This window comes from Cupressus sempervirens, chromosome 3 (assembly GCF_028749045.1).
Source record: "Cupressus sempervirens isolate cs-2001-9-10 chromosome 3, ASM2874904v1, whole genome shotgun sequence".
In the NCBI taxonomy this organism is placed as follows: Eukaryota; Viridiplantae; Streptophyta; class Pinopsida; order Cupressales; family Cupressaceae; genus Cupressus; species Cupressus sempervirens.
Window position 1 is genome coordinate 121850816 of NC_143120.1, and position 26232 is coordinate 121877047.

Sequence of the window (26232 nt, forward strand, 5' to 3'; positions counted from 1 at the left end):
TTAGTATTCGGACATATTTTTATATGGATTTAAATTGTTTTTAGTAATGTTTATTTATTCCAACAATCTTGTGGATTTATTTACCATATTCAAATATTAGTTGGAAGTTTATATTCTTTGGACTCATTCATGGATTTTTTTTTTCCTGAATTTTATCAGTTAATTGAATCTATTCAGATTTTTTTGTTTGCCAAACCTGGACACCAGCTTGAATTTTGTGATGAAGTGTTACATCCTCTCATCGTTTTCCCTAGTGTTAAAACTTTTGTGTGGGTGTGTTTTGTTTTACATCAACACAACCCAACATTTATAATCATATTAATAGGGGCTTCTCTAGCGATTTAGCTTCCTTCATTTATTCTTTTTGTAGGTGTTTTTCTTAATGAACATCATCTTTTTGCAGGACCTTTTCATGTCTTTCATGCTTGTTTAAGTAGTGTTATGCATTTTCTGTCTACATTTCATAATACTGCTTTGAGTTGGGAAATAAAAAAATTCAAAATATGTGGACTTTTTAAGAAACAATAACTTTTGTTGGCATTTTATCAATTCATATAATAAGCTCTCTGGCATTGTTAATATCCAACAATGGACTACGCTTTTAACAATGCACTATGCTTTGTTTTTGAGATGATTCAATAGATTCTTACCAGATCATGGATTTTTTTGGTTGTGAAATTGAGAAAGATTATTTTCTATTTTCTTTTGCTATGATTACTTTGAATTTGTATGTTGCTGTTTCTCTGACACAAGTCTCACCGGTCAGTATATTTTTAGTATGATACTGACAATTTCATTTTGGGAAAAAAAATGTTGAAGAGACAAGCTATTAGACTGGATTGTGAGCCTTTTCCAATCTTACACGATTAATGTCATTGCAGTCCATTACATATGTGCATAGCAACATGGAATGTGGCTGTTGTCAAAAAGTGGGTAGAGGTAGCATCGAAAGAGGAGATCATGGATGCAATTGAAGTTCCAAGTAAAGTAGGTACTGCATTATGTATGGCAGCTGCCTTGAAAAAAGCCCATGAAACAGGTATACTATCATGCATAGATGCAGGTGGAAAAATAATATTCTGTATTTATTATTTGGTATGCTGATTTTTGTTTGTTTTTTGAGATGTGAAGTTATAACTGATTTATTTGCATGACAGAAGAAAAAATCTAGATTAGAATGACATTTAATTGATAGTTCAATGACATGCTTAGTGTAGGATGCATGCTAAATTTATACTTAGAGGTATACGATCAGTTTCACTTGATATTTTTTTTTCTGTTGTCTGCATATATGCTTGTAGCTGATACATATATAGTGAGGGTGAGGGATATTTTCAGATCCATGTTCATGTGCTTAAGCAGTACACTTAAATTATTATATTTGGTATAGTTGGAATAGATTCGGATATATATATAAGGAAAAAAAAAGTAAAATTGGAAAACTTCTTTCTTCTAGACAACCACTATGAGAGTTTAAATCCTCCCATTAAGCACAACACCTCTACATGATATCACTTTCTTTTTCTTTATTATATCCATTGATTGCTAGTTTGTTTTGAAGGGTTGAACAAAGTTAAATGTGATGCCCCCTTCTTGTGATTGGTCTAAATCTTGTTCAAGTACCTTGTAAATATCAAGTCTTCTGACATTCTCTCTTTAGATGCTGATCACTTCTCTCTTATATGAGTGTTACAGTTCAATGTCTTGATCTTCCTTGATTCATGCCCTTGAGGTATGGGTGAGTGATTATTGATAAGTTCTTATCAATGCTTGTAATGAATCCTCCTTTATTCTTCATTGGTGCATAAGGATTGAGTCACCACTTCTATTGTTGCCATTTAGAATAATGTTATTCCTTAAATTGATCTCCCTTGGATGTTCTTAAATCAAATCTTGTCCCTAATATATCCTCCAATGTGAGGGAGAGTCGCACCTCTTCATGATGGTCACAAGTTTTCACAATAATGTAATGCTTTCTAAATTCCTTTTAATTGCATTTTATTGCCTTCCTCCATTTATCCCCTTCGTAAGTGGAGTTCTCTTCTCTTCCTTTTATATCTCATGTTTGAGGGAGTCGCATCTTTTAACTTCATGCCATTTGACCATTCATTAAACTTCACTAAATTTTAAGTATATTAATTTTATTTTATATTGCGATGTACTATTTTTGAATTAATAAATCCCATTTCAACATGGAGACATTTCACCAAAGGGCCCATATATCTAAGATTATTATTAGAAAATCATATCAACCAGATCTCTTCTCTAAGTCAATTAAAATCCCAAACACTTGCCAAATCTATAATTGATGCCTTTGTTTTCGTCTTCAAAACTGAGCAAAAGAATTGTGACAAATTACAAAAAAATCTTGAGTGTTGGTCTGAAAGATAAATTTCTAAGCAAGAAATGACTGAATTTAGCAGCATGTTTAAAAAAGATGGAGCTAGCAGACAGCCTTATTAATTTGATTAATGCCATTCAAAAGTATTAACTTTACTGAATTAAATAATGCACCTCAAAATGATTAACTGTCTGTTCACTTTAAATTGAGCAGAGTTATTATTAAACACAATTCATATCATACCAGAAAGTTAGACTCAAAGCGTTTAGGAATCTATCTAGATGTGCATACTTGATCAAACTATCAGTAGAGGAATTTTAGATTGGTCCCAGAGTGAAAGATAGAGATCAGATTTGGAATTGGAAATCCATGTGATGCAAACCTGAATATTAGTAGATTGTTTGTTGAATATTTAAGGGTCAACCAGTGCCTCTGATTTGACCCTATCAGACTCTATAGACTAGAGGACTAGAAAAGAACAAATACAAGTTTTTCACTTAACCCTTGGGATCGACCAGAATCTGGTTATTGTTGACTTCAACAGTATTGTTCAGAATTCGACCAGCATTGACTCTTTCAACCATGTACACTGTCAAATCTTGTGCTATGTCTGCTCTGTTTGTTTATAGAGATTTGTTCCTGTTGTGTTGGCCAAAGATAGATCGGTATTTGACCAAGGCTTCAGCATTGCATGAGTAACAATTTACATTTGCTGCCATTGACATTATAAGTGTTGAGCTTCATTGCAATATTCAATCAGGTCTATTCTATTTTCGAGGTAGACCAGGATGAAGTATCACTAGTAATGTTTAAGTTTGGGGACTCATTTATCAGAGGTACTGATGAATTGAGGATGACAAAGAAACAAATTATATTTCTAGTGTACATAATGCTTCCACAGTCCACTATAATGAGAAAAGAGCCTCAGGGAAAACTGTGTTAGTATTTTACATCAATATTTTAGATCACAATCTGTGATCTGTGATTAGGATGAAAACAAAGAGGAGGAATTGTAGAAGTTACAAATATGAGCCAAAACACGCTGAGGAAAAGGCATGGAAATGAAGATGAAAGATTCTATTTAGTGCCAATTACTGTTGAATGGCAACACTACAAAAATCTCATCCATTTTTTTCCCTGGGCAACAAAAATTTAATGCATAAACACCATTTCTTCCGGTTTAACCTAGAATTTTTGCATCTAATCAATCTGCTACTGGAGGTTGGGACTCAAGTTGACAATAATTCAGATTACAAAATCTGACTGGCTGTGACATGCCCAATGGGATAAAGTCTTCAATCAGGTTCAAAATCTAAGCTGGTATGGGGCGTGGACCTGATATTTACATATATTATGTTTGACTCAGCCTTGGCTTAAACTAGAACACAAGGGCTTGAAATCTGGATTAACTTTGGGCAACTTGCACAGGGTTAACTTTTTACTCTTTCTTATAACATTTGGCAAAAGAGAATTGTATTTTATGTCTTCTTAGCATTGCTTGGCAATATATTTGTAACTACTACTGCAATTTTCGCTTCATTTTCTTTCATTCGGATGATGGAACACAAAAGTGTGATCCAAACATTCATGGCAACAAAAATAACACAGTTTTTCTAGAAGCTCTTCCTGAAAATAATATCAAAGTCAGTGAAACCTGGGGACTGGCACCACCCACCACCACCAAAATTTCGAAGTACCTGTACTGGGAGTATCCCCATCTCTGCCATTATGCAACCATGTCGCCACCGGATTGGTATTTGAATTTCTATTTTAATTTTAATTTTAGAATGATACTCTTGGGCATGCACTATGTTACTATGTTGAATTTTCAATGGTTCTGGTTCGTGTGGTAATTTTGCAATGTTTAAGTATTTCAATTTCGTATGTTATGCTGAAACATCATTTTATAACTAGCATTTTAAGTTCTTAATGTATGGTATACAACAACCCTTTCTGCCCGGCTGCCGCCCCAAAATTGAGGCCCTATATCCCCCTGTCCTGGAAACTTATCCCAGTGTCCCACCATCCCGATGTACCCCAGTGCTGTTGTTGCACTCATTAAAGCCCATGAATAACAGAGGTCACCTGGACTCAAAAAGTGCAATAAGCATGAAGGGGAAGTGCTAGGGTCAAAGGAACCTAAGTTATGGAAGATGACAGAAGAAATGTAAACATAAGAAATGGGAGTAAATCTGAAGTGTTTTAACTTTAAACCTCAAGCCATAAGACGTGGTACAAGTGTAGATAATCTTGCAAGAGCACAACCCTTTAAAGAAATATACAGATTATGAATATGATGCAAGAGACCAATGTTATAAGTAGAATATTATAACCTAGACCAATACAATGCGTGTTGGGTTTTATTGACTTGTAGACATGTACAACAGGTGGAGATATGACAAGAAGATGATTAACAGGTATTGGGAGTTCCATACTTTTTAACAGCAGAAATAACAACAAACAAGTCACCTTCCACCGAAATCTCCAAAAACCTTAATTATATGCCAAGATAATGTTGAAGTTTGTAGCTGCGATAGAGATCTTTCGCTTTGTTTTTATCAGATAGAAATGTGTTTGTTATAATTATTATGGTTATCTTCAGCTGAAAGAAATATTTGTGATTATATTTAAGCTAATATTATGCAAAAAGACGTGTCATATATCATGTGAAGAGGCACGCACATGAAAATGTGAAGTGTTGAATATGTGGAAATATGAAGGGTCTTCTTTTTGGGACTCAAAAAAACCATGCTGTGTAAGATGAAGAGTCTTATGCAATCTATTTATATGATTGCTTGGTATATTGTAAATTTATCATGTGGAAAACCATGTACTTGAATATTTTATGATCAATAAAAGACTTTGTTGGTGTGGCTCGGTTTTTCCCTTCTAATGGAAGGGTTTTCCTAGGATAAATGCTTTGAGTGTTTTGTGGATTGTTTATGCTCTTTTATTGCTGTTTATCTATATTTTTGTGCTAAAACATTAACATGGTATTAGAGCCAGGTTCTTGATAACAACAAGGAAGGTTCTCTTGTGTTCTAAATGTCATGGCCTCCTCGAGAAGGAAAGTTTAGTGATCAGCTTGGCATCTGTAATCTTCTGCCCACAGCCTCCACCAATCTGCCGTAAAGGAGCTGACCCAAGGTTTGAAATGGGCATTTTTGTAGATGGTTAACTGTCATGATGTTGAAGTTTCACAAGAGTTATGGATTGTAAAAGTCTATTAGAGCAGTAACCGGCAAAGAAAAAAAATGAGTTAGACGGTATCTTCCAGAGTATTATCAGCTATTATTACTTATGCTCAGGGAGCGTTATTTAAAACTGTCGTCTATATCCTTTTTTTAAAATCTTGATGTCTGTTGAGAGTGATGATTCATTATTGGTGAATAATATTGATCTAAGGTGTCACTACTTTTTTATTTTTTATTTTTTCTTGTGAGTGATTGGCTCTGCGACTGTTTTTTCTCCTTCTCTCTTCATCTTCTTTCGAAGAGCATGTTTCTTGTGCAGACTTTTCATCTCTAATTGCAAGAAGTTTCTTTATGGGACAACTGTATCAAAACCTCAAAAGCAAGGAAGGCAGAAACGAGGGCTCAAATCCAAATTGGGTGACTGCATATTCTGAGATTTAATATTTTCGTGTATGGTATTCACCATTATATGGAGTTGTTTCTGAAGGAAACCTTTCGTCCCGTGTCTGGAACTTTTGAAGGGTGGTTATAACTATTGTTGCCTCTTATTCCACAGGAGAATTCTCTTTTGGATTGCCTATATTATTATTCTTTGTTAACTTTTCTTTATGCTTTGCTCCTCAGTAAGATCGGGAGATAAAATTTGACAAGTTTAATATTTCATATTGGCAGAGTTCGCATGTTTCATTTGTTCGATTGCTCTTTTCATGTCTACTCTTGCCGTCAGATAATTTCTTGAGCTTAGTTTGTCAGCATTATAGGAGTGTTGAATTATGAGATGGCATCAAGATGGATCTCTTTCTCAAATTGATGTTCCTTGTATTTTGTTAACACGTCCCTTTTGTTACTGCTCGTGTGGCAATTTCATTCGTGTCTCATGATGTTTTCATATGGTGGGTTGCCCATTCTCAATTGTTTTTTTCTTTGCTGATCTCGTGTGACATAGCTGACTTTATGTTTATCATGTCTCTGACTTGGTCCTCAATTATTTCTTACTGCAAATTCCTTCATCTGTTCTTCTACTGTTGGCATCGGTTACTTTTCCCTGCAACAAGTGACTTTGCATCCATCATATTTGAAGTTATAAACTTATAAGTATTTTTTTTAATTGTTTGTTATGCTTTGGGAGTGGTAGTTTTATCAATTTAATAGAATAGGTTCTTTTGTTTCCCTGGCACTCATCATTCATGGTCACAATTGAAGGTTGTAAAGAGTACTATACTATTTATGCAATCTTGCCCATCAGTTATTTCTTTGATTGGTATCAATTCGTATTGTAACAACAGACTCTGTATGTTCCACGATGGAGACTCTTCCGGTATGGGAAGACTAATCGATATGGGCTCTCTCGTCAGCATATGGGCAGAAAAGAGTGGTGTCTCTCATTAGTATATGATGTGGTTGCTTCAGTGAATTCTTCCAGATGTCATCAATTCATGTTTTTTTTACCATAAATGCAAGAAGATGTGAGTGGGCGCTTGTATCGGGTGCTCTCTTGTATTCCATGATGAAGATCAATTGATTATGGAGTCTTTACAACATGATCTCTTTGAAATATTTTGGACATTGCTTGCGTTATTTTAAGAGGAAGTTCACAATAGGATCAATTCATAATGTCAGATTCTTTGCCAGGGGTGGCGTTGGCCTTACCCGATTGCCTCTCTTCATGGCCATCAACAAGTTTTGAGGCTTGGTTTTGATGATGTTTTTGCTATGAGGTTGAGATTATGCTGACAGTTTTTGATATTGCTCTCGTCGATTCACCGTGTGAAGACATCGTTTCATATTTGTATTGCTGAATAATGTTTGCCCCGTTTCATATTTTTTGCTGGATGTATTGCTATGCATGACAAGTCTTCAATTGTTTGCCTAATCAAAATCTGGTTGCATGGATTGCAATGATTATAGCATGTGGACATCATAGAAAGATGGAGGAGGCTCTTGAGCTCTTCTCGTAGATTGAGATTTCTGGCATGATTCCCAATGATATCATAGTTCTTTGATCCTCTTGGTCGTTCTGAGTAGTTGCAGGAGGTATACAAGTTCTTCAAACAAGTGCCAATGGAGTCAATTGCATCTGTGTGGGGTGCCTTTCTTGGTGTTTGTAGAATGCATGGCAACATGGAATTAGGTTAGTTTATTGCAGAAAAATTGTCTGAAATGTATTCGTCAATTCTGGAGCTCATGGGCTGTTGTCTACACAACTGCTGGAAGGCTGTCTGCTCTGGTCTGAGGAGTCAGCTAAGGAAACCAGACAACAAGGAGATGAGTATTTTGTATATGATTATGAAATTGGAAGAAAATACTTTGTTTGCATTCATAAAACTCTGGTCAATATTGATTACGAAACTTTGAAGGTTTGGTCATTATATAGCTCATCTCTGCAATCACCATCTCTGCTGAACCCACATTCAAGTTTTGTTATTCCGCAATAGTTCTTGCATCCCTTTATGTTATCTTTAGGCTGATGGGAAGGTAAGGGAAGAAGTCGGTGCTTCAAAATCAGTGTGCTGTTAATGCTCTGTGATTAACCACAACATTGGAGGCCTGTGATGTTCCTTCAAAAGCTTTACAGAGGTACTGTGAATAAGTCGACATGTGGATTGTGAGGAAGATCAGATGATATTAGTATCAGATTTTTGATGGTAAAATTTATCTTGATGCCATAAGCATTGGCTGTAGAGGCACAAGACAAAATCTTTTATGTGTGTATATTTGTGTGCATATTGAAGAGATAAGTAGATATAATTATATCTCTTGAATATTGATCTTTGTGCATATTGAAGAGATAAGTACTTATGATTATATCTCTTGAATATTGATTTTTAGATAGTGATTGCTTTTAGCATTGATAGTTATGAGTTATTGATATCTCTCATGGTTGCAGGGTGGAATGGGATGGTGAAAGATAATGCAACATGGTTTGCAGTCTTGACACTAAACTGATGGCACATTATTAAAAGGGTAAGATCATATTTAGAGAAAGAGACTATTGAGCTTTAGAGGGAGGTGATGTGATAGAGGGAGATGTCCAACCCTTTGCAAGTTTATGCAATAGTCAGCCATCTTATTGTGGTAGTTAAAACAATCCCTGCTAAGAGGGAGACTTTGTTATTAAAGCTGTCCCTGTTGAGAGGGAGATTTTGTTATTAAAGATGTCCCTGCTGAGAGGAAGTATTTGATAAGAGAAAAATCTCAGTTATTAAAGTTGTCCCTACTGAGATAGTCAGCCATCTTATTGTGGTAGTTAAAGCAATCCCTGCTAAGAGGGAGACTCTGTTATTAAAGCTATCCTTGTTGAGAGGGAGTCTTTGTTAAGAGAAAATCGCAGTTAGTAATGGATTCATCTTTGGGAGAGGTTTGAGGTGAAAGCCCTTGTTCCACCCTCTGCGAGTAGGCATGGTGGAAATGCATTCTTCTCTAGGAGAAGTTTGAAGTGAAAGTTCTCGTTCCACCCTCTGTGAGTAGGCATTGTGGAAATGTATCCTTTTGTGGGAGAAGTTTTGAGATAAAAATCTTCGTGCTACCCTCTGCAAGTAGGCACAGTGATATTCATGTGTGTGACTCCATTCTACGTGCTTATGAAATAACTATGGTGGATTATGTTGCGTTGAGATAACAAATGTTATGTGAATTTGTCATCTTTGGTTGTAGCTATGTGTGCATACTTGACTAAAGATCTTTCTCTTGCTAAGAGGTAGTGTTGAAGTTTGTAGCTGCGATAGAGATTTTTAGCTCTGTTTTGATGAGATAGAAATCTGTTTGTTATAACCATTATGGTTATCTTCGGCTGGAAGAAATATTTGTGATTATATTTAAGCTAATATTATACAAAAACATGTGTCATACATCATTTGAAGAGGTATGCATATGGAAATGTGAAGTGTTGAATATGTGGAAATATGAAGGGTCTTATTTTTGGGACTGAAAAGACCTTTGTGTGTAAGATGAAGAGTCTTATACAATCTATTTATATGATTGCTTTGTATATTGTAAATGTATCACGTGGAAAGCCCATGCACTTGAATATTTTATGATCAATAAAAGACTTTTCGCTGGTGTGCCTGGTTTTTTTCTTCCAGTGTAAGGGTTTTACTAGATTAAATGTATTGAGCGTTTTGTGGATTGTTTATGCTCTTTTATTTCTGTTTATCTCTGTTTTTGGGCTAAAACATTAACAGATAAGACCAGCTATAAGTACGTCCCATTCTGCTTCCCTACTGCTTTTTGACCGTAGAAGTTAAGAACCACTCATCAAGAAACTGTGTAGGGCATCCACTTTAGCCAACACCTGCCATATCTGGTGACATAGAAATTCCATTTTGCTTGCCTCCTACTATCTCTCAACTCTTGAAGGTGTTTATAAACCTAAAAAGTGCACCACCATAACAATATAGCTTGAGCCCCTTATCTCCCTATTAAATTTTAAAAGGATCAACTCCTTTCCCTTTAACTCAATGTTTGTCTTCCTTGAGAGCTTGACATGCATTTTCCTTAAATTTTTGATCACAACCCTTTAGTTTCGATATAAAAATCACATTAAAGAACTCTGTTGTGCAGCCTCCTTTGAGAAATTTCGTTACATTATTTTTAAGGTATTACTCTCATAACTATAAATCATCAATATTTCAATCCACAACTTACATTAAAGAACTTCTGTTACATAGCCTCTCCTTCAAACCGAAACTTCATGTTACTATTATTGTTAAGATTTTGTTATCATAATAATAAATCTTCAACATTAAACAAGGCGTTTCTCAATATTACTTGCAATTATGATGCTGGTAGGATAGTAAAGGTGTAAACACAGTCTGTAAACAGTGGTTTAAAATGGAACTTTAGTTGGGAATGTCTAGTTGGGCTCTATAGGCAAGGTGGGGACTCTAGTAGGGAAGGTAAATATTATCAAGCCGGGGATCAGCATGTAGAGGGAATAGATAGAAGGATATCCGATGTGGTGATGAATGGGACCAGTCATTAGTCGTATCATCTAATATTTTGAGGATAGTTAGGCCCGTCCTTCATTCACATATATATCGACTATAGAATAGAAAGCCCACATTTTTATTTGTTTGTTAATGAAGCAGCCGGGTATAAATCCATTCTGATGAAAGGAGTAGCTGGGATATACAGGTGGATGGCTAACTCTTGGAAAGGATTATGGAGTGAAGGAGAGGCCTCAAAACTAATCTACCTCTTGATACTATGGCTCCCATCCCTCCAAAAAGAATAGTTATCTACCTCTGCATGCATTAACTGGGGCATTAGTTATCTCGAACTTGGAATGGTTATTAGCCTCATGCGTGAATGGACACTGCCTTTGATGATTGGAATCCATTAAAAAATTGATGTTAGTTGATTCAGAATGGAATGAGAGTGCACTGCAAACCGAGTGATTATTTAATGAGGGGACACTGAGTGCCAACATAAACTCAACAACATACAGGCTGCAAATTTGCAACCTTTAATATAAAGGCCATTGTATCCTAAAGAATGATTGTGCTAACCAACAAATGCAGGGCAAACATATAATTTAGTCACATTTTCTTTTTTTGAGACAGCTAGCCACCCACAACTTCACCTATATCTGGCTCTAGAGCTACTCCTAGGAGCCATGAGAACTCAAAAAACAAAAAAATTTACCGTATGAATGCACAATAATATCAAGATACTAACTTGAGAGGATTATACATAGGGATAGATGTTACAAGTAGTAGCAAAAATCTATATAAACACCTTCCCTCATATAGCTTCTTTAACCACTGCTGGGAAATTGAGACTGGAACAACTAATGAACATATCAGCAAAACATTCACATTGACAATAAAATGCCACCTGAAATATTAATAAGGATTTAAAGGCAAAGGGGCTGTCTCACTAAAGAGATGCATGCCCCTCATACAATCATAAGATCATGTAAATTAAACAAAAATAAAAAATGGATAACGAAATCCAACATCAACTTCACTGTTAGGCTTCTGCCTAATTGTAAAGGTACCTTTTTTTGCTGTGTTGATAACATATATTCATTTTTGCCATGTATGAAGGATTTTGTCAATGAATGTGTCTTTTGAAATTGGGTTGAAATGTTAGTGTCTTAGAATTTGATACCTAGGTTTTTGGGTTTGTTTTGTTATAAGTTATTTTTTTTTCATCTTTTCTAAAATCACTGCCATGAGTGATTTCTGACTCACTGTGATGTGGGAGTCACTACTGATTGTTTTCAATTGTTATGATGCAAATGATTTCATCGATTTTGTAGTGCACTGCAGGTTCTTTATATAGCAATCAGTGAATATCTTTGGGGGTTGCAATTGTTGCTTGGCCATGTGTCCTACCTGTAATTTTTTAATGTCCTCTCATCATCTCTCTTCCTAACACTTAAGATGCTAATAAATCAACTCACATTTACTCTAGCATTTTATAATCTTATTCTCTGCGTTCCATTGGCGTTATTTTGGAATATCTGTGGAATGATAATATATTTATTGAATAACATTTAATGGCGCGGGAGATTTGTTCCCGGGTTTGATTATCTGAGTTACCTCATTAGGACTATGCAAATTATGATGTTTTTTCTGTTGGTTGCCTTACTTGGACCATTTCAATCAGGACAGTTTGCCAGTTTTTCATCTTCCAAAAATATGAATCAGAATTATCTTGCTTGATGGAATCTGTTGTTTTATGTTTGCAGAATGTAGGGAACTGGTTAGAATATTACTTGCAGCTGGAGCAGATCCTGAAACCCAAGATCTGCAACGGAGGCAAACAGCTCTACATGCAGCAGCAATTGCTAATGATGTAGAAATGGTGAAGGTGTGTTAGATTGTTTATTTACTTTTAACAATTAGATTTGTTTGTTCTGTGGCTTTTTATCAGATGCGATCTTTATAATCACCATGTTTTAACAGTGCAGAATGTAGAGTTCCTATGCATGTTTTGATATTATAGCTCTTCGGAAGAAACCCACAACCTAGTACTGATTTTTTTTTCGTTTATTACAGATCATCTTAGATGCAGGTGTTCATGTGGATGTTAGAGATGCACACAATACAACACCTCTTCATGTTGCCTTAGCTAGGGGATCAAAGGCATGCGTTGGATTGCTTTTGCAAAGTGGGGCCAACTGCAACTTGCAGGTTATCATCTATTCCTTGTTCAAACTTAGAGCTATCTGTCTTATTCATTTGAATTTTGCTTACAATTGACTTTCCATATTTCAATCGGATATGATCAGAATCTTTATTCATGAATCCAGAAACTATTTTCTTATATGTGCATATCACAAGATATGTGAACAAGTGAAATCCTAATTTTTCTCTCTTGTATCTGATAGTATTAGCTCTTGAAATATGAGTAGAAATAACAAAGGTGAAAACATTCTACAGCCTGCCATTGCATTGCACTTAGGCACTTGATTGAGAAGATTTGGGACACACAAGGAGGACATGTCTTTTGATGCTCTATGGTCTTCAAGAAAGCTTTTAACATGGTGCCGAGAATTAAATTGTGGATTAGAATGGAAGATTTGAAAAATTAGGGCTTCTGTTCATAGGTTATATGACCAAATCTGGGCCAAAATCAGAACAGAACCAAACAAGGCTTATCAGAATGTTTTGGAAGTGATAGTGGGGTCAACAGGACTGTGCTTATGCCCCTACATTATTCGGTATGTACATTGACAAATTAGAGGAGTGGCTAGACAAGCCTGGTGGTGGTTGGCTCCATTTGACCAGCTATGTAATAAAGCTGCTCCTATATGCAGATGTCCTTATTTTAATGGCAATAACAACGCTGTATCCGAAGTAACACCTGAAAGCTCTAGAATTATTTTTTCCATGAGGTGGGGATGCAAGTGAACACCAACAAATTTAAGGTCATGATCTTTAACTTGAAAAGAAAGAAAGTTCATAGAGAATTTATCTCTGAAGACAGCCCCTTGCAAGTGGTCAGTGAATAAAAGTACATGGGTCTTGATTTCCAAAAATAAACTCAGCTGGGAACATGCAGAGCAAAAAGGATACAAGGAGGATGAAAGTATTACACTTTGCCAAACAGATGCAGAAGTGCTGAGCTAAGGGATTAGAAAACTAGTAAGTGTGGTTTTAATTGGAAGGAGAAAGTAGAATCAACAAAAAAATTCTTGACCATTAGAGTACTGAAATGCACATTAATCGATATTAGAATGAACATAACTAGAACTTAGTTTAGTGTAACATGGAGTACATTAGCAACTGGCCATGGGGGTATTGCTTTGGTATGTACCTTGGGGTATACAGACATACTTAAGCCACCCAAAGGCATTGAGCACCAAAAAGTAACAAAAAGATATTTTTAAAACTATTGTTTGCAACTAAAACCCCTAAACACCCCTAAAGCATCATCTCACCCAATAAAAAGATCATTTTTCTCTCTTCACTATCTCATTTCTCTTTTTAGCATTTTGAAGGGCAGCGGGTATATGTTAAATGACATTTGGCATAATATTAGAATTTTGAATTATTATTTGACATTTAATATTTATCTTATTAGTACCACTTTGGCATTGATCAATGATGAATTATCATACTATCTAATAGATTTAGTTTTACAATGCTATAGAGTATATATATATCCTTGTTTGTACATATATTTACAAACACAAAAAAAAAAAACAAAAAAAAAAAAAAAAAAAAAAAAAAAATATATATATATATATATATATATATATCCAAGGGAACAATTGCCGTACCCCTACATTGTTCTAGCACTTGTATTGGCAATCTAGTTTGAAATCCCCACTTTCGATGATAGTCCTCATTGTCATAGAATTTATATCAGAAATTAAGGGTTGACGGTTCTTCTCAGTAGACCATAAAGAACAATTTCCTTGAGCTTTTTGTACAACACTTAGGAGATGGAAAAGAATGGATCATACATCATCAACAACCTACATTGACCACACAACATGATAAAAAAGGCGTGTAGGGGTTTTACAATAGAATTTGTAGTACTCTACGGTGTAATTACAAATGTAATAGTGATGGTAAGATAAAAGAAAAGAGGTTTAGAATAAATGAGAATGAGAAGTTTTACAGTAGAAAAGGTTTGAAAAAACCTTTTGATGGAAGTGTAATAAAAAGGTTGTACTATTTCCTGAATCCTCATAAGGCTGTGCGGCAACAATAGTTTGGATGTTACATTGTTGATATCGACATTTACCTTTTGTTCATATTTTTTATGTAGAGTATGTTTTTACAATAAGGGCTAATTATTTGGGAGACCATACAAGGAGGAGCACATAAGAAGACTACATAATCATGAGATGTGACTTGTTCTATCATTGGGAGTCATATGGTGGTAGAAGTTTTCAAACTTTCTGTTTTTAATTTTTGTTGGCATGGATGATTGTATGGTTAGATTGGGATATTTGGCATTTGATTTGTGTGCACAACAACAAAGTGGGACTTATTATTTATTTTTACATGCTTTATCATATATGGTTGTACCACAAAAAAATTTATGATTCTAAAATTTTCCTTTTTACCCATTTAAAAAGGCTTGAAATCAGAAATATTATTAATATGACTATTAATTAATAACTTCCTAATTTCCTTAGTTAGCTTTGATGTTTTTTGAGCATTGATGTCAATCACATGTACAACTTGTGAGCTTCAAGAATAAGCTATCAACTCTAAACCTTGTACTTCATGTTATTGTACTTGTACTTGCATTTGAGTGGTGGCATTTGTTGACCATTGGATGCTCTACCTTGCCTTTTGTTACATCAAACCCTATTTTTCTTTTCCCTATATGTACGTTTGGGTACACCCACTTTATTGCTCGGATCGAATAACAATGAATAAATTGTTGGATCGCTCTACATATAATCATGTTGATATTGGCCTTTTGCTTTAATCATATGTCATCAAGGTCTCTAGGTCCACATTTAGACAATTATCTAATTTTGTTTTGGTTTCTATTTTAATGTCTTGTGAAATGTCATGACCTTTGGAGTCTTACTATAATCAACTCTAACTTCCCCACTCTAATTTTAAGAGCTACCAAAAGGTACAATCATGTTATTGTGTAGCTCTGGTAGATTGCTAGGCGTGATAGATTGTTGTCCTTGATTTTGACTGAAGAGCACAGATTGTTGTCCTTGATTTCGACTAAAGAGCACTTGCGTGCTCCTACTCTTTAAGGTTGTTATGCACTATTTTATTGAATGATTTAAGACTAAACTGTTAGAATGTTTAGAATAATTGAGAGGGGGGGTGAATCAGTTAGTCAAAGTCCATAAGTACCATTTGAACAATCAAACAATTAAACATTATTTGTTTTGCTTATCCTACTATAACTCAGTTTTTACTGTAAACTTAGTAACAAAATTAAGTAGTAGTTCACTGTCCTAAGATAATAGACTTTGCTGAATGTAAATATGTAAATGTAAAACACTATAAAACATTGAACACAAGTTTGACACTAGGATTTAATGTGGAAACCCAATTTGGGAAAATCACCAACAACATGTCAACACTTTTTCACTCTCATTTGAAGTGAGCCCTGTTAGGAGCCAACTCTGTTAAATGTTACAATACACACTATTAAACGTGATCTAGTTAGAGGATTTAATCACCCTGTTAGGAGTGGCCTTGTTAGAGGACTTTAGATCATTCCATTAGAATGTCACCTTGTTAAAGGATTTACATAGATTGTTAAGTCCTTCAATGACTGTTAGGTCAACCTTTGATTAAAAGGATTTGAATGCAAACTTTTACAATGATTAGAAAGAAAACAGTAGGGTTTGATTGTAGTGCTTGCCCCTAGTTCGCATTTCTATTATTATTGCCGAACTCTTTTAGGCTAGTTTTATGCTTGATGTATAGTAGCATTACTTTCAGATTATCAGATATTGTTTCAGACTTAGTTGATTGATGATGAGATTTCTTGGTACTCTATACTTCATGTATGCATGATGATCATTACAGTGTTTTCAGTTATTGATGATGATTAGTTAGATGGTTATTTATCCTATGTGTTTTCTTATGGATACTTACCCCATACTGTATGTGTATGGTGTGCATGTTTGTTTTCTTTATGTATGACGTTTTTGATGTGGTTAAGGAAGGGAGTCGTAGTCACCTACTAGTCAAGATCTACACGATGCACCACTTCCGGCCATTGCCTGTTTAGCTTAGAATATTGTGTTTGTACATGCATGGATTTTATGCAGGTTACAAGTACTAGGTATCGACTTCCCTGAATTGCTAGGATGAGCATACCCTATCATATTATCTCAATGATAAGAGAGGGGAGATAAATTCTCGAGTCTAAATCATAAACCTTTAAGCCATTTGTCTTAATCATAAATTATGACAAGTATCTGAGTTGAGTACCCTCCAAATGCATCAAATGACGTTAATTCATGATTATAACCCTTTAGTTTGATTTTGTATGTGTTTTTCTTTGATGAGTTTTCGTATGTTGTTTTATGAGTTTTTCGTAAATTTTCTATTAATTAAGCCTAATTAAAAGATTAAATTAATGATTTAATTTAATGGAAAATTATTATGACATTTTAATATTTAATTATATTTAATTAATTGAGAAATTAATTAAATAAAAAGAATTAAATTTGAAGGTAAAAGTTAAAAGAACAAATTTAGAACGTGATAATATTTATTTAATTTAGTAATAATATATTTAGAGTTCATTTTTCAATAAATGCTAAATATTATTATTATTTAAGTTAATAAACAGTTTATCAATTAAGTTTCAAAAATGAATTAAAAAGTGAAAATATATTAATTTATGAAATTTTTTTAAGTTCGCATGGTGCATGCATGAGATTAAAATATAAGAAATTAATAAAACAAGTGAATTTAATAAAGATATTTTAATTGCATAAAGTGCACATGAGATTGAAAATTGAATAAATTAAATAAAAGTGAAGTCAAGTAAAAAGTAAATAAAGTTACTTAATAATTTAATAAACGTGCATAGAAAAGATAAAGAAACGATAAAGAAAAGAAAATTTAAAGTTAACTCTGGTGAGCATGGAGTTCTTCCAGGTGAACGCACAATTAGTGCCCCGGTTTAAGGAGAGAACTCCTTATCCCCAGTGGAGGGTTCATTTTCGGGGAAGATGATTCTGGACGTGAATTTTGGAAGCAAATTTGGAAGGGAAATTTTGGGAAAATTTTTAGAGAGAAGTTCTTGGATAGAAGCGAATTCTTTCGCAAATCTTCTGGGCGTTACATTGATTTGTATGATTACAACTCACTTTGCAGTTTCAAATCTTTGTTTACTTCATGTGTTGATTCCTTGATAAGCCTTCCTTGTCACCTCTGTCCTTGGCTTGTTTGGCAACCCTTCAAGCATTCACCCTTCTATTCCCAACAAACTTAAGCCTTCTTCTTAGATTTGCTCCTTAGCAACTTTGTTCCCTCTTATTGGAAACACGCATAGATTCTCTGCTCTGTTCTCTTCTTCGCATATCTCGTTTTCACTCATCACCTCCTCTCTAAGATTTGTATCTATACCTCCTTAAATAGGTAATTCTAGTCCTTTGTTGTTTTCACAATCATCGTAGATCTTGGGGTTCGTGATTCAATTCATCAGGTTCATTGTATATGTTCATCTTCCTTCTTTTATAGAAACTTCTCATCAAATTCATCTCTTAGATCATTTACCTAATCCTCTCCATGAATTAAATGATCCAACTCATCAATCCTTATCTTCAACACAATTTCCATATCTCAAGAAATCAATTGAGTTGGCTAGAAATCACGATTCCTCATATGCATTCAAAATACTGTCACTCCACCATTAACAACTTCCGACACTCGGTCATCATTGAATAATTGCTTGGTTGATATAGAACCTCTAGCTCGACATCAACTTCGTTTGCTCGGTCGACATTGATGCTCAGTCAACACTAAATTTACTCGACACTTACTATGGTCGGTTGACACTATAACATCACTCGGCATGAACTTTAAATTTCCTTGATCTTTTACTCTATTGCTAGGTCAAGTCTATATTAGTGATGTAACTTGTCTTGCACAATCAAGACTTGAACATCAACATGATTTAAACAATCATTTTGTCTTGTCAAAGTCTAACTAATCAAATGTCCATTGTAGCTTCCTTTTCATAACTCAACCTTTTCTCTAGGTGCTTTTGTTATGAGCAATTTCTCAAATCCTCTTCATCAATCAAATAAATATGACATTTAGATCTGATAACAACATGTCTCATCAGTAGATTTGACATCAATGGCAATGCAACAATTGTAGTTTCCAACATAGATAATTATCATAAAACATTTGTTAATGACCTAAGTTGCTTGTACAACTATGGGTACATGGGTTTGGGTCATTCATACACAAGTATATAAATATACTCACTTTTTTTTTAAGGAAACAAAATTGTAAGACTAAATAATTTGATATTATAATACTTAGTTATTGATCAATGACAAATGCTAAAATGGTTGTGATAAACATTAAATGCTAATTCGTGGTTAAATGTTTAATATTTTTCTGTACTAATTGCCAATTTAATAGTGATTATTTTAGTTGTCTAAGTTATTGATTTTGATCTCTTTTCCTGAACTCCCTCATTGTAATCAAATTTCTTATATGACAGAGATCTTACTAGCTAGTGGGGTTAGGAGTGGAGATCCTAATGGGTTTTAGGGGCAACAATGATGAGCTGCACAAGGTGCTAGATGTGGAAAAATACATCAATAGAAAATGAGAAAAGAGAGCAAGAGAGAAAAATGATCTTTGCATTGGGCGAAATGATGTTATCAAGGGCATTTTAGGTTTTTGCATGCAAAAATGCTTTTTTTAGTTACTTTTGGGTCCTTATTGCCTTTGGGCACACTTGGCATATAGCCCAAGAGTATCCAAACACATGCATACGTACCTAAATGCCCAGGTATGTACCTAGGGAATACCATTGGGTGAATTTATACCTAGCCATACTTGGCACTAGTGTAGCACGCCTTAAGGGGGTATCCATTTACTTAGCCTATTACAATTAATTTTGATTTGGCCTTCATCTTTGCATTCAGTGCATCACATTTCTTGGGTTCTTTACTAGTTTCTTTCTATACTATGAATTCCTTCATCATCTAGAGCAAATCCCTTTTTTAGTGCTTGTGTTGTTCTTGATTTAGTGTCGCTACTCTCATCCAAACTTTCATTTTTCATTCATTTTTTTGTAGATTGAGAGAACATTTTATCTTCTCTTTATATATCCATTGTCTTATTCTATGCTTCCTCATACGATGAGTGTGGTCTTATTTATTTTCTAATGAAAGAATAAGGTTATCAAGAAACCATCTTTTCGTTAAATCATTAGTAGGTTTGTTCTCTAGATCTACATCCTAAGATCATAAGCTCTTATATTTTTGTGTTTTCCATGTTTTGTTTAAGCATTGCTGCTGCGAGTCTTTATCTTGAAAAGTTTAAATTATTCTTCAAAGGCCTCCTTTAATTCTCCCATATTTTTATACATCATGATTCAATCTTATATTCCAGTTGATGAAATTTTTTGAGTGGTTGGAAATGATCACAACTAATACACTTTATTGTTGTTGCCATTTCCTATATAAATCATCTCATATGTCTTACTATGCTCTGTGAGATCCTCTAGTCCGTTACTTGTAAATTTAGGCAACATCTGCCTTTCTACGTTAGGGCTTGATGGTGGGCTCAGCATGGATTTATTGTGATGCAAGCTTAGTGGTGCTTGGAATTTGTTAGCTAGGGAGTTTTGACTCAAACATTGAAGTCCTTCAGCATCCTACACCCTTGTTTTAGTGTTGGGGTCTCTTTTGTGCCCTCTAATCTTTATTAGTCTTCATTTTCTTGTTTCAGTGTCATTTTCTATTAGCTACTTTTTACTTTCTGAGGGAGATCGTCTCCCAGCGAAGTCTTTTCATGTCTAGAGGAGGCTATAAGGATTTGTTGTGCAAAACTTAGTTTGCAAGGTTGACCCACTTTTCATATGGTAATGGGTCTTGTCTTGCTGTTGCTACTGTTGGAAATGTAATATAGACTGAGTGATTGAGGGGGGTGGGGGGTGAATCGGGAACCAATAAAACTTGTTCTTTAATTCACCAAGAAATCATTTTTCTTTAATTATGTAACTTTAAATCTTTAGCTCAAGCATATGAGCTTTGCGATTTTCTAGCTTTCCTACTCTTGCTCTTATTCTAGCGAGTACATATATAATATTTATAGTGTAACACGGGGATGCATCTTCCCCCTCAAATCCCCACGGACCCAGGTCAATGACTTGTGCTGCCAGGATGCTAGGATGTCCAGACGTATGGGAAGTATGGGGAAAGCCTAGGTGTCCCTCAACTGTTCTTGGGATCTAGATAATATGTTTTTTAATTGTAATTGGTAATTTGATAGTCAATGTTGTTCAAGTATAGTGTACTATATTCTGAATTTATGTATTGGGTATGTTATTATGTTGCGATTTTGGCATGTTCAAGTATTTTGTATTATTACTTCTTATACTATTATACATTATCTCATAAGTAGCATTTTAAGTACCATATATAAGTACTCTATATACATCCCAAGCCCCTGCCGTCCCCAAATTGAAGCCCTTTTTTCCCATCCCAATGTCCCCAAGTGCCCTTGTTACACTGAATAGTTACAATAGTTGATTCAATAATGTAAGTCAATTTACTTATTGAGTCCTGTTGACCTTCTCTAGATGTTTCCAGACAATTAGATGATTTCTTTATTTCCTTAGGAGACACTGTCCATGCTTGTTATACAGTTTACTACATGATCATAACTAGACAGTCAGCAGAACCATTTTTTGATCAGCATCTTCAACATTAGTATCTTTTAGGAATTATGATTTAAACTGAAACAGTGCTGTGGAGGACCACACTTAGTTGCAGACAATTCATAATAAAATATTGTTCTTTTGTACATATATGGTAGGGAGGCAAATCCTTTTGCTTTGATGGGACTTCCAAGAATTCAATTTTTATACTTGTGACTAAAGACTCGATATGGCACATATTCTTTACTATTATAATTGAATAACAGGAATAAGGCCTACAAGTGGAATTTAATGAAATACTTTTTTCCAATAAACATTAGAAAAGTAAATGAAAATGGTCTGTGGAATCAAAGAGGGGGAAGTTGAAAGGAAACCATAAAACAAGGTTTATTTTAGTTTATATGCCAAAAATCTAAACATAAGCTACAGCTATTAGAAATTGATGGACCCAACAATACACATTCAGTAACTATAGAATTCTTTTTGCAGGATCAGCTACAATAATTGTGATTCTTTTCAGTTATGAAAGGTGTTGAAACTTTTGACAGGGAATTGTATAATGGAAGTAATTTGGCCAAGAATCATAACCATAACAAAATTATGGTAAATAAAAAAATGAGAGCAAAAAGTGCAAATGGTTTGCGAAAATAAAAGAAAGGTCAAGAAAGTTAAATTCTTAGCAGTTTATATGGCATATCCTTCAATATAAGCATATGCATTCAAATGTGACAAATCAAACAAACTGTATCCAATCAATATCCAGGGAGTTATGGAAAAGAATTGCAAACAGTTAGAATGACTATATTTTCCTAAAAAGTATGATTTTAAATGTTGAGAAACGTATATTGATGAATTTGGATGATGGAAATAAATTTGTGATAGTTATGAAATTTCTTGGTGGAGAGCTTGGGACTCTTGAGAAATTCATATTACGAGGACAGAGAAGATGAATTTGAAGTGTGGTATGGCTCTTCCACCTTTCATGTGTAGCAGGAAAAAGTTAGGTCAGTATGGACATGACCTTGTAATTATTGAACTCCCAACAATTGTAGGAATGGATTAGGATGTCGTAGATGATTAGCTAGAGATTGATGCAGTTGTATGCTTCACTTAGAAGTTGAAATCAAACTAAGACATTTACTGTATACATTTTGATTTAAAATTTTATGTGGAAGATTTTGTCTTCTGCTCTTTCAAATTGTGTTTTATTGTTGTCAATATCCCAAAGCATACCTATTTTTTTTAGTTTATGAGATTTACTTGCATATTCCTGAAATAATTGTGCATGGGGTTTATGTTGTCGATTTTAGAAATGATAAGAGCTTGGAATTTATTCAGCAGATTTTATAATAATGTTGGCTGTAGTTTAGCTTCGCAGGATACAATATTATTTTGAAACCATGAAAGTAGATTGGCTTAAAGTAACACCTTCTTTTGCATGTGAATTGGTTTCTTGATTTTTGTAGGATGATGAGGGGGACAATGCATTCCATATAGCTGCAGACACCGCAAAGATGGTGCGGGAAAATCTTGACTGGATAGTTGTTATGCTTCAACAAGAGGATGCAGCTGTTGATGTTCGAAATCATAGGTTATTTATTTTAATTTATTAAACTTAGAACCTTAATATTTCATTTTTCTTGGAATAATTTGTTTGTATTTTTGAAATGTGAAGCAGTGGAAAGACACTTAAGGATTTCATAGAGGCACTTCCTCGAGAATGGATCACAGAAGATTTGATGGATGCTCTTTTAAAGAAGGGAATACAGTTATCTATGACAATGTATGCAGGACTTCGAAAAACTCAAATATTTTCCTTCAGAAACCTGACATCTTTTGTGTGATTTTATAACATAATTAATTCTATTTATTGGTATAGTCTCATAATGCTATTATTAATAATGCAGATTTGACATAGGTGATTGGGTGAAGTTCAAAAAAAATGTTAAAGTTCCAAAATATGGATGGCAAGGTGCAAAGCATAAAAGTGTTGGTTTTGTCCAGAATGTACCTGATAAGGATCACCTAATTGTGTCATTTTGTTCTGGAGAAGCTCGCGTATTGCAAGAAGAGGTTTTCAAGGTCATTCCTCTTGACAGGGGACAGCATGTGCAGCTAAAGGCAGATGTTAGGGAACCGAGGTAACATAGTTTTATTTTGTGGGAACCCTTGAATTGGTATGGATATAGCTCTAATCCACTGTTAAGTAAATCTCACTTCTCAATCTGACATTTTTTATATTCTTGCGTTAAATCATTTATAATAACCTGTTAAGTTGATATTTCAATCCTGTTGTGTGGGCATAGGCATTATAAGTCTTTTAACTCTCAACAATCAGGCACTCTTACACCCAACATAGAAATCTCATGGATTCAGTGAATACTAAAATTTCAGCGAGCTTAGCTAAATACAGCTGTGTAAACTGGAACTTTTTTCTTTAAGTGGGTATAAACAGGGTAACTGTCGAAAGGTTTAGGCCACCTCATTCAAAACCAGTGCCAAAGATATGCTTGGCTATGTAAAATGTACATAAATAATCTCTTGATGCCCCTCTTCAAAGTAAATAACATGGGATACATAGAAGTGGAGAAAGTGTGCTTCTTAGTGCTAGAAACCCAACTACTTCCTTACTTGGTTTTGAAAGCTTGGTCATATGCAGAAGCTATGATATATCCCATGTAGGACTTACTCGATAATTTTCTACTATATCCAAAGTTCCTAAGGAATCAAATTACTTCTCAGTGTGGTGGGCCATATCATTAAGGGGAAAAGTTGGTGTTGGAGATGCAGAAGGAAGTACCTGTGACTGTACCTTTTTGGAATCTTTTTTCCCTCACTTTATTCTGTAACTACTTCAGATGCCATGTCTTCTGCTTATATGTTTTCTTTTCTCTGTGTAAGTATTGGTTTCCTTATGACCTTGAACTAAAAATGTTGAGCTCCCAAGTATTTCCATTGTAAAATAAGTGCGGTCATGAATCGTTGCGAAATTATTGGGTCACAGTTACCCGTCTGCTTGCCTGAGTGTATTTTGCATGGTGGATCGGTCCTATGACATTTTGTTTTGTGTTGTTTTTATTCCCATACGTTTGATAGACATAATTTCATCAGTTTTGGTGCTCAACAATTCATCCCAATTAAATATTTCACCTTTTTGGAACCTTACCATGTATTTTGTCATCCAAACTGCAACAGCAGAAGTTGTTGCACCCACTTGCTTTTGATTATACCTACATTCTATTGTGGCCAATTGTTTTTCTTGAGGGCATGATTTTCTTTTGCCCACCTCTTATTCACCCAGTGGTGGCCCTGCGTATGTTTTGCAATATCAAATCCTTCTGTGTCTGCATGCTAATAATGTTGAGTTACTGAGCTAGGGGACCTACGCATTGTCCTTCAAAAATCTGAATAAATCTGCAAAAGTGTAATTAATCTGGATTTAACAGTCCAATTAGGGTGTAATGGCTCTTTTCGTCTTTGTTTTAGCTAGACACCATTTGAACCAGGTAGGTTTTAAAGCTGAAAACTAAAACAAAGCAGCAACAAAATTTTGTCAATCTTGAGTGCATTGATCAAGGATCTTAAACTGGATTAAGAATAATTTTTGTGGTGTTTATCTTCTTTTTCCCATGTAAGCTGTCTTTTCTTGGGCTTGACCATCCAAGAGAGTGAGTTTAGAGGTAAATGAACTGAGATCAAGTGTAGGTTAAGGATTCTTCTGGGCATTGTTGATGTGAGTTTTGTTCCACTACAACATGCATCACCAAGTACTTAAATGTTTCAGAGAGACATCAAACCCTCAATCCTCTCTTGATATAAGGTCATCTCTCATACTAAGCTTGCAAAGTAAGTTCATGAAATGATTTGAAGGTTTCTTCTATTGTGGACACTCGGTCAGTGAAATGATGTGATATGTTGATTATCATTTAGGGACTTAAGCTATTCATTCAATAGATATCAAATCATGCACTTCTAAAGATTTGGCTTCACAATGTGCGATGAAAATATAGTTTTGGTTTTCCAGTTTCTACTTCAACTCAAACTTTAAGTTCTACTTCTACTCCTAATTATGAATGCGAGGAATCATGGATGGACTTGGACTCTGATAGATGCAACTTAATCAATGACTGCAACCACCTAATGCAAGCTTCTAAGGAACACTCAAATGGTTTTCACATCAATAGCTCCTCTTCAATCCCATCAAATGAATGTAATCTGAAGACTAAATATCAATTGAAGTTAAGTGCTTTTGTTAATAATTGGTAGCTTCAGTTAGGATAAACTATAGTGCAAATATATATATATATATATATTATATATAAGTGTGAGGCATAATATATATATTTAATTTATTAAATATATTAGATATTTATTTGTCATCATAGTAATTACATTCTAATGAATAGACATGTCCCGTAAAGAGACATGTCTATCCATACTTCATCCTATATTAGAGATATGGCTGTCATTTGAAAAGCACATACCAAATACAATGGTAGTGCTATTACATTTGCAGCAGATCCAGAAAACTCAACATGGTATCAAAGCCAGAAAGCAAATGTTCTTGCAACAGCATATGAGATTCAGAAAAATAAATAGATTTTAACAATGAAAGGTTTATAATTGTCATGGACATTACGAATGGGCCAACAAGGAAATATTTGAGCACTGTGCATATATTGAGCATATAGTTTGATAAACATGGAGTTCAAAATGTGATATATTAATGGGAAAATGTATTTTGGTAAAATTGTAGCAATGACAATAGAAGTGGAGTACACGACTTATTCACTTGGGCGAAATTTGTATTGGGGTTCAAAGTGATATGTTCAGTTACAGAAGATTGAATGGAATCATTTATTGCAGGGTCTGATTATTGCCTTCATTGACATTGGG

The 26232-nt window shown here is 34.5% G+C and overlaps 1 protein-coding gene across 1 annotated transcript in view; it reads left to right on the plus strand.

Annotated features, from left to right (window-relative positions):
* The window catches only part of KEG (protein kinase KEG), an 88851-nt gene that overhangs the window by 45356 nt on the left and 17263 nt on the right, over window positions 1-26232 (plus strand). The window contains exons 8-13 of the mRNA XM_089818630.1: window positions 882-1039; window positions 12230-12351; window positions 12540-12674; window positions 22803-22927; window positions 23015-23119; window positions 23244-23477. Coding sequence (XP_089674756.1) covers window positions 882-1039; window positions 12230-12351; window positions 12540-12674; window positions 22803-22927; window positions 23015-23119; window positions 23244-23477 — 879 coding nt within the window. The remainder of the gene's footprint in view (window positions 1-881; window positions 1040-12229; window positions 12352-12539; window positions 12675-22802; window positions 22928-23014; window positions 23120-23243; window positions 23478-26232) is intronic.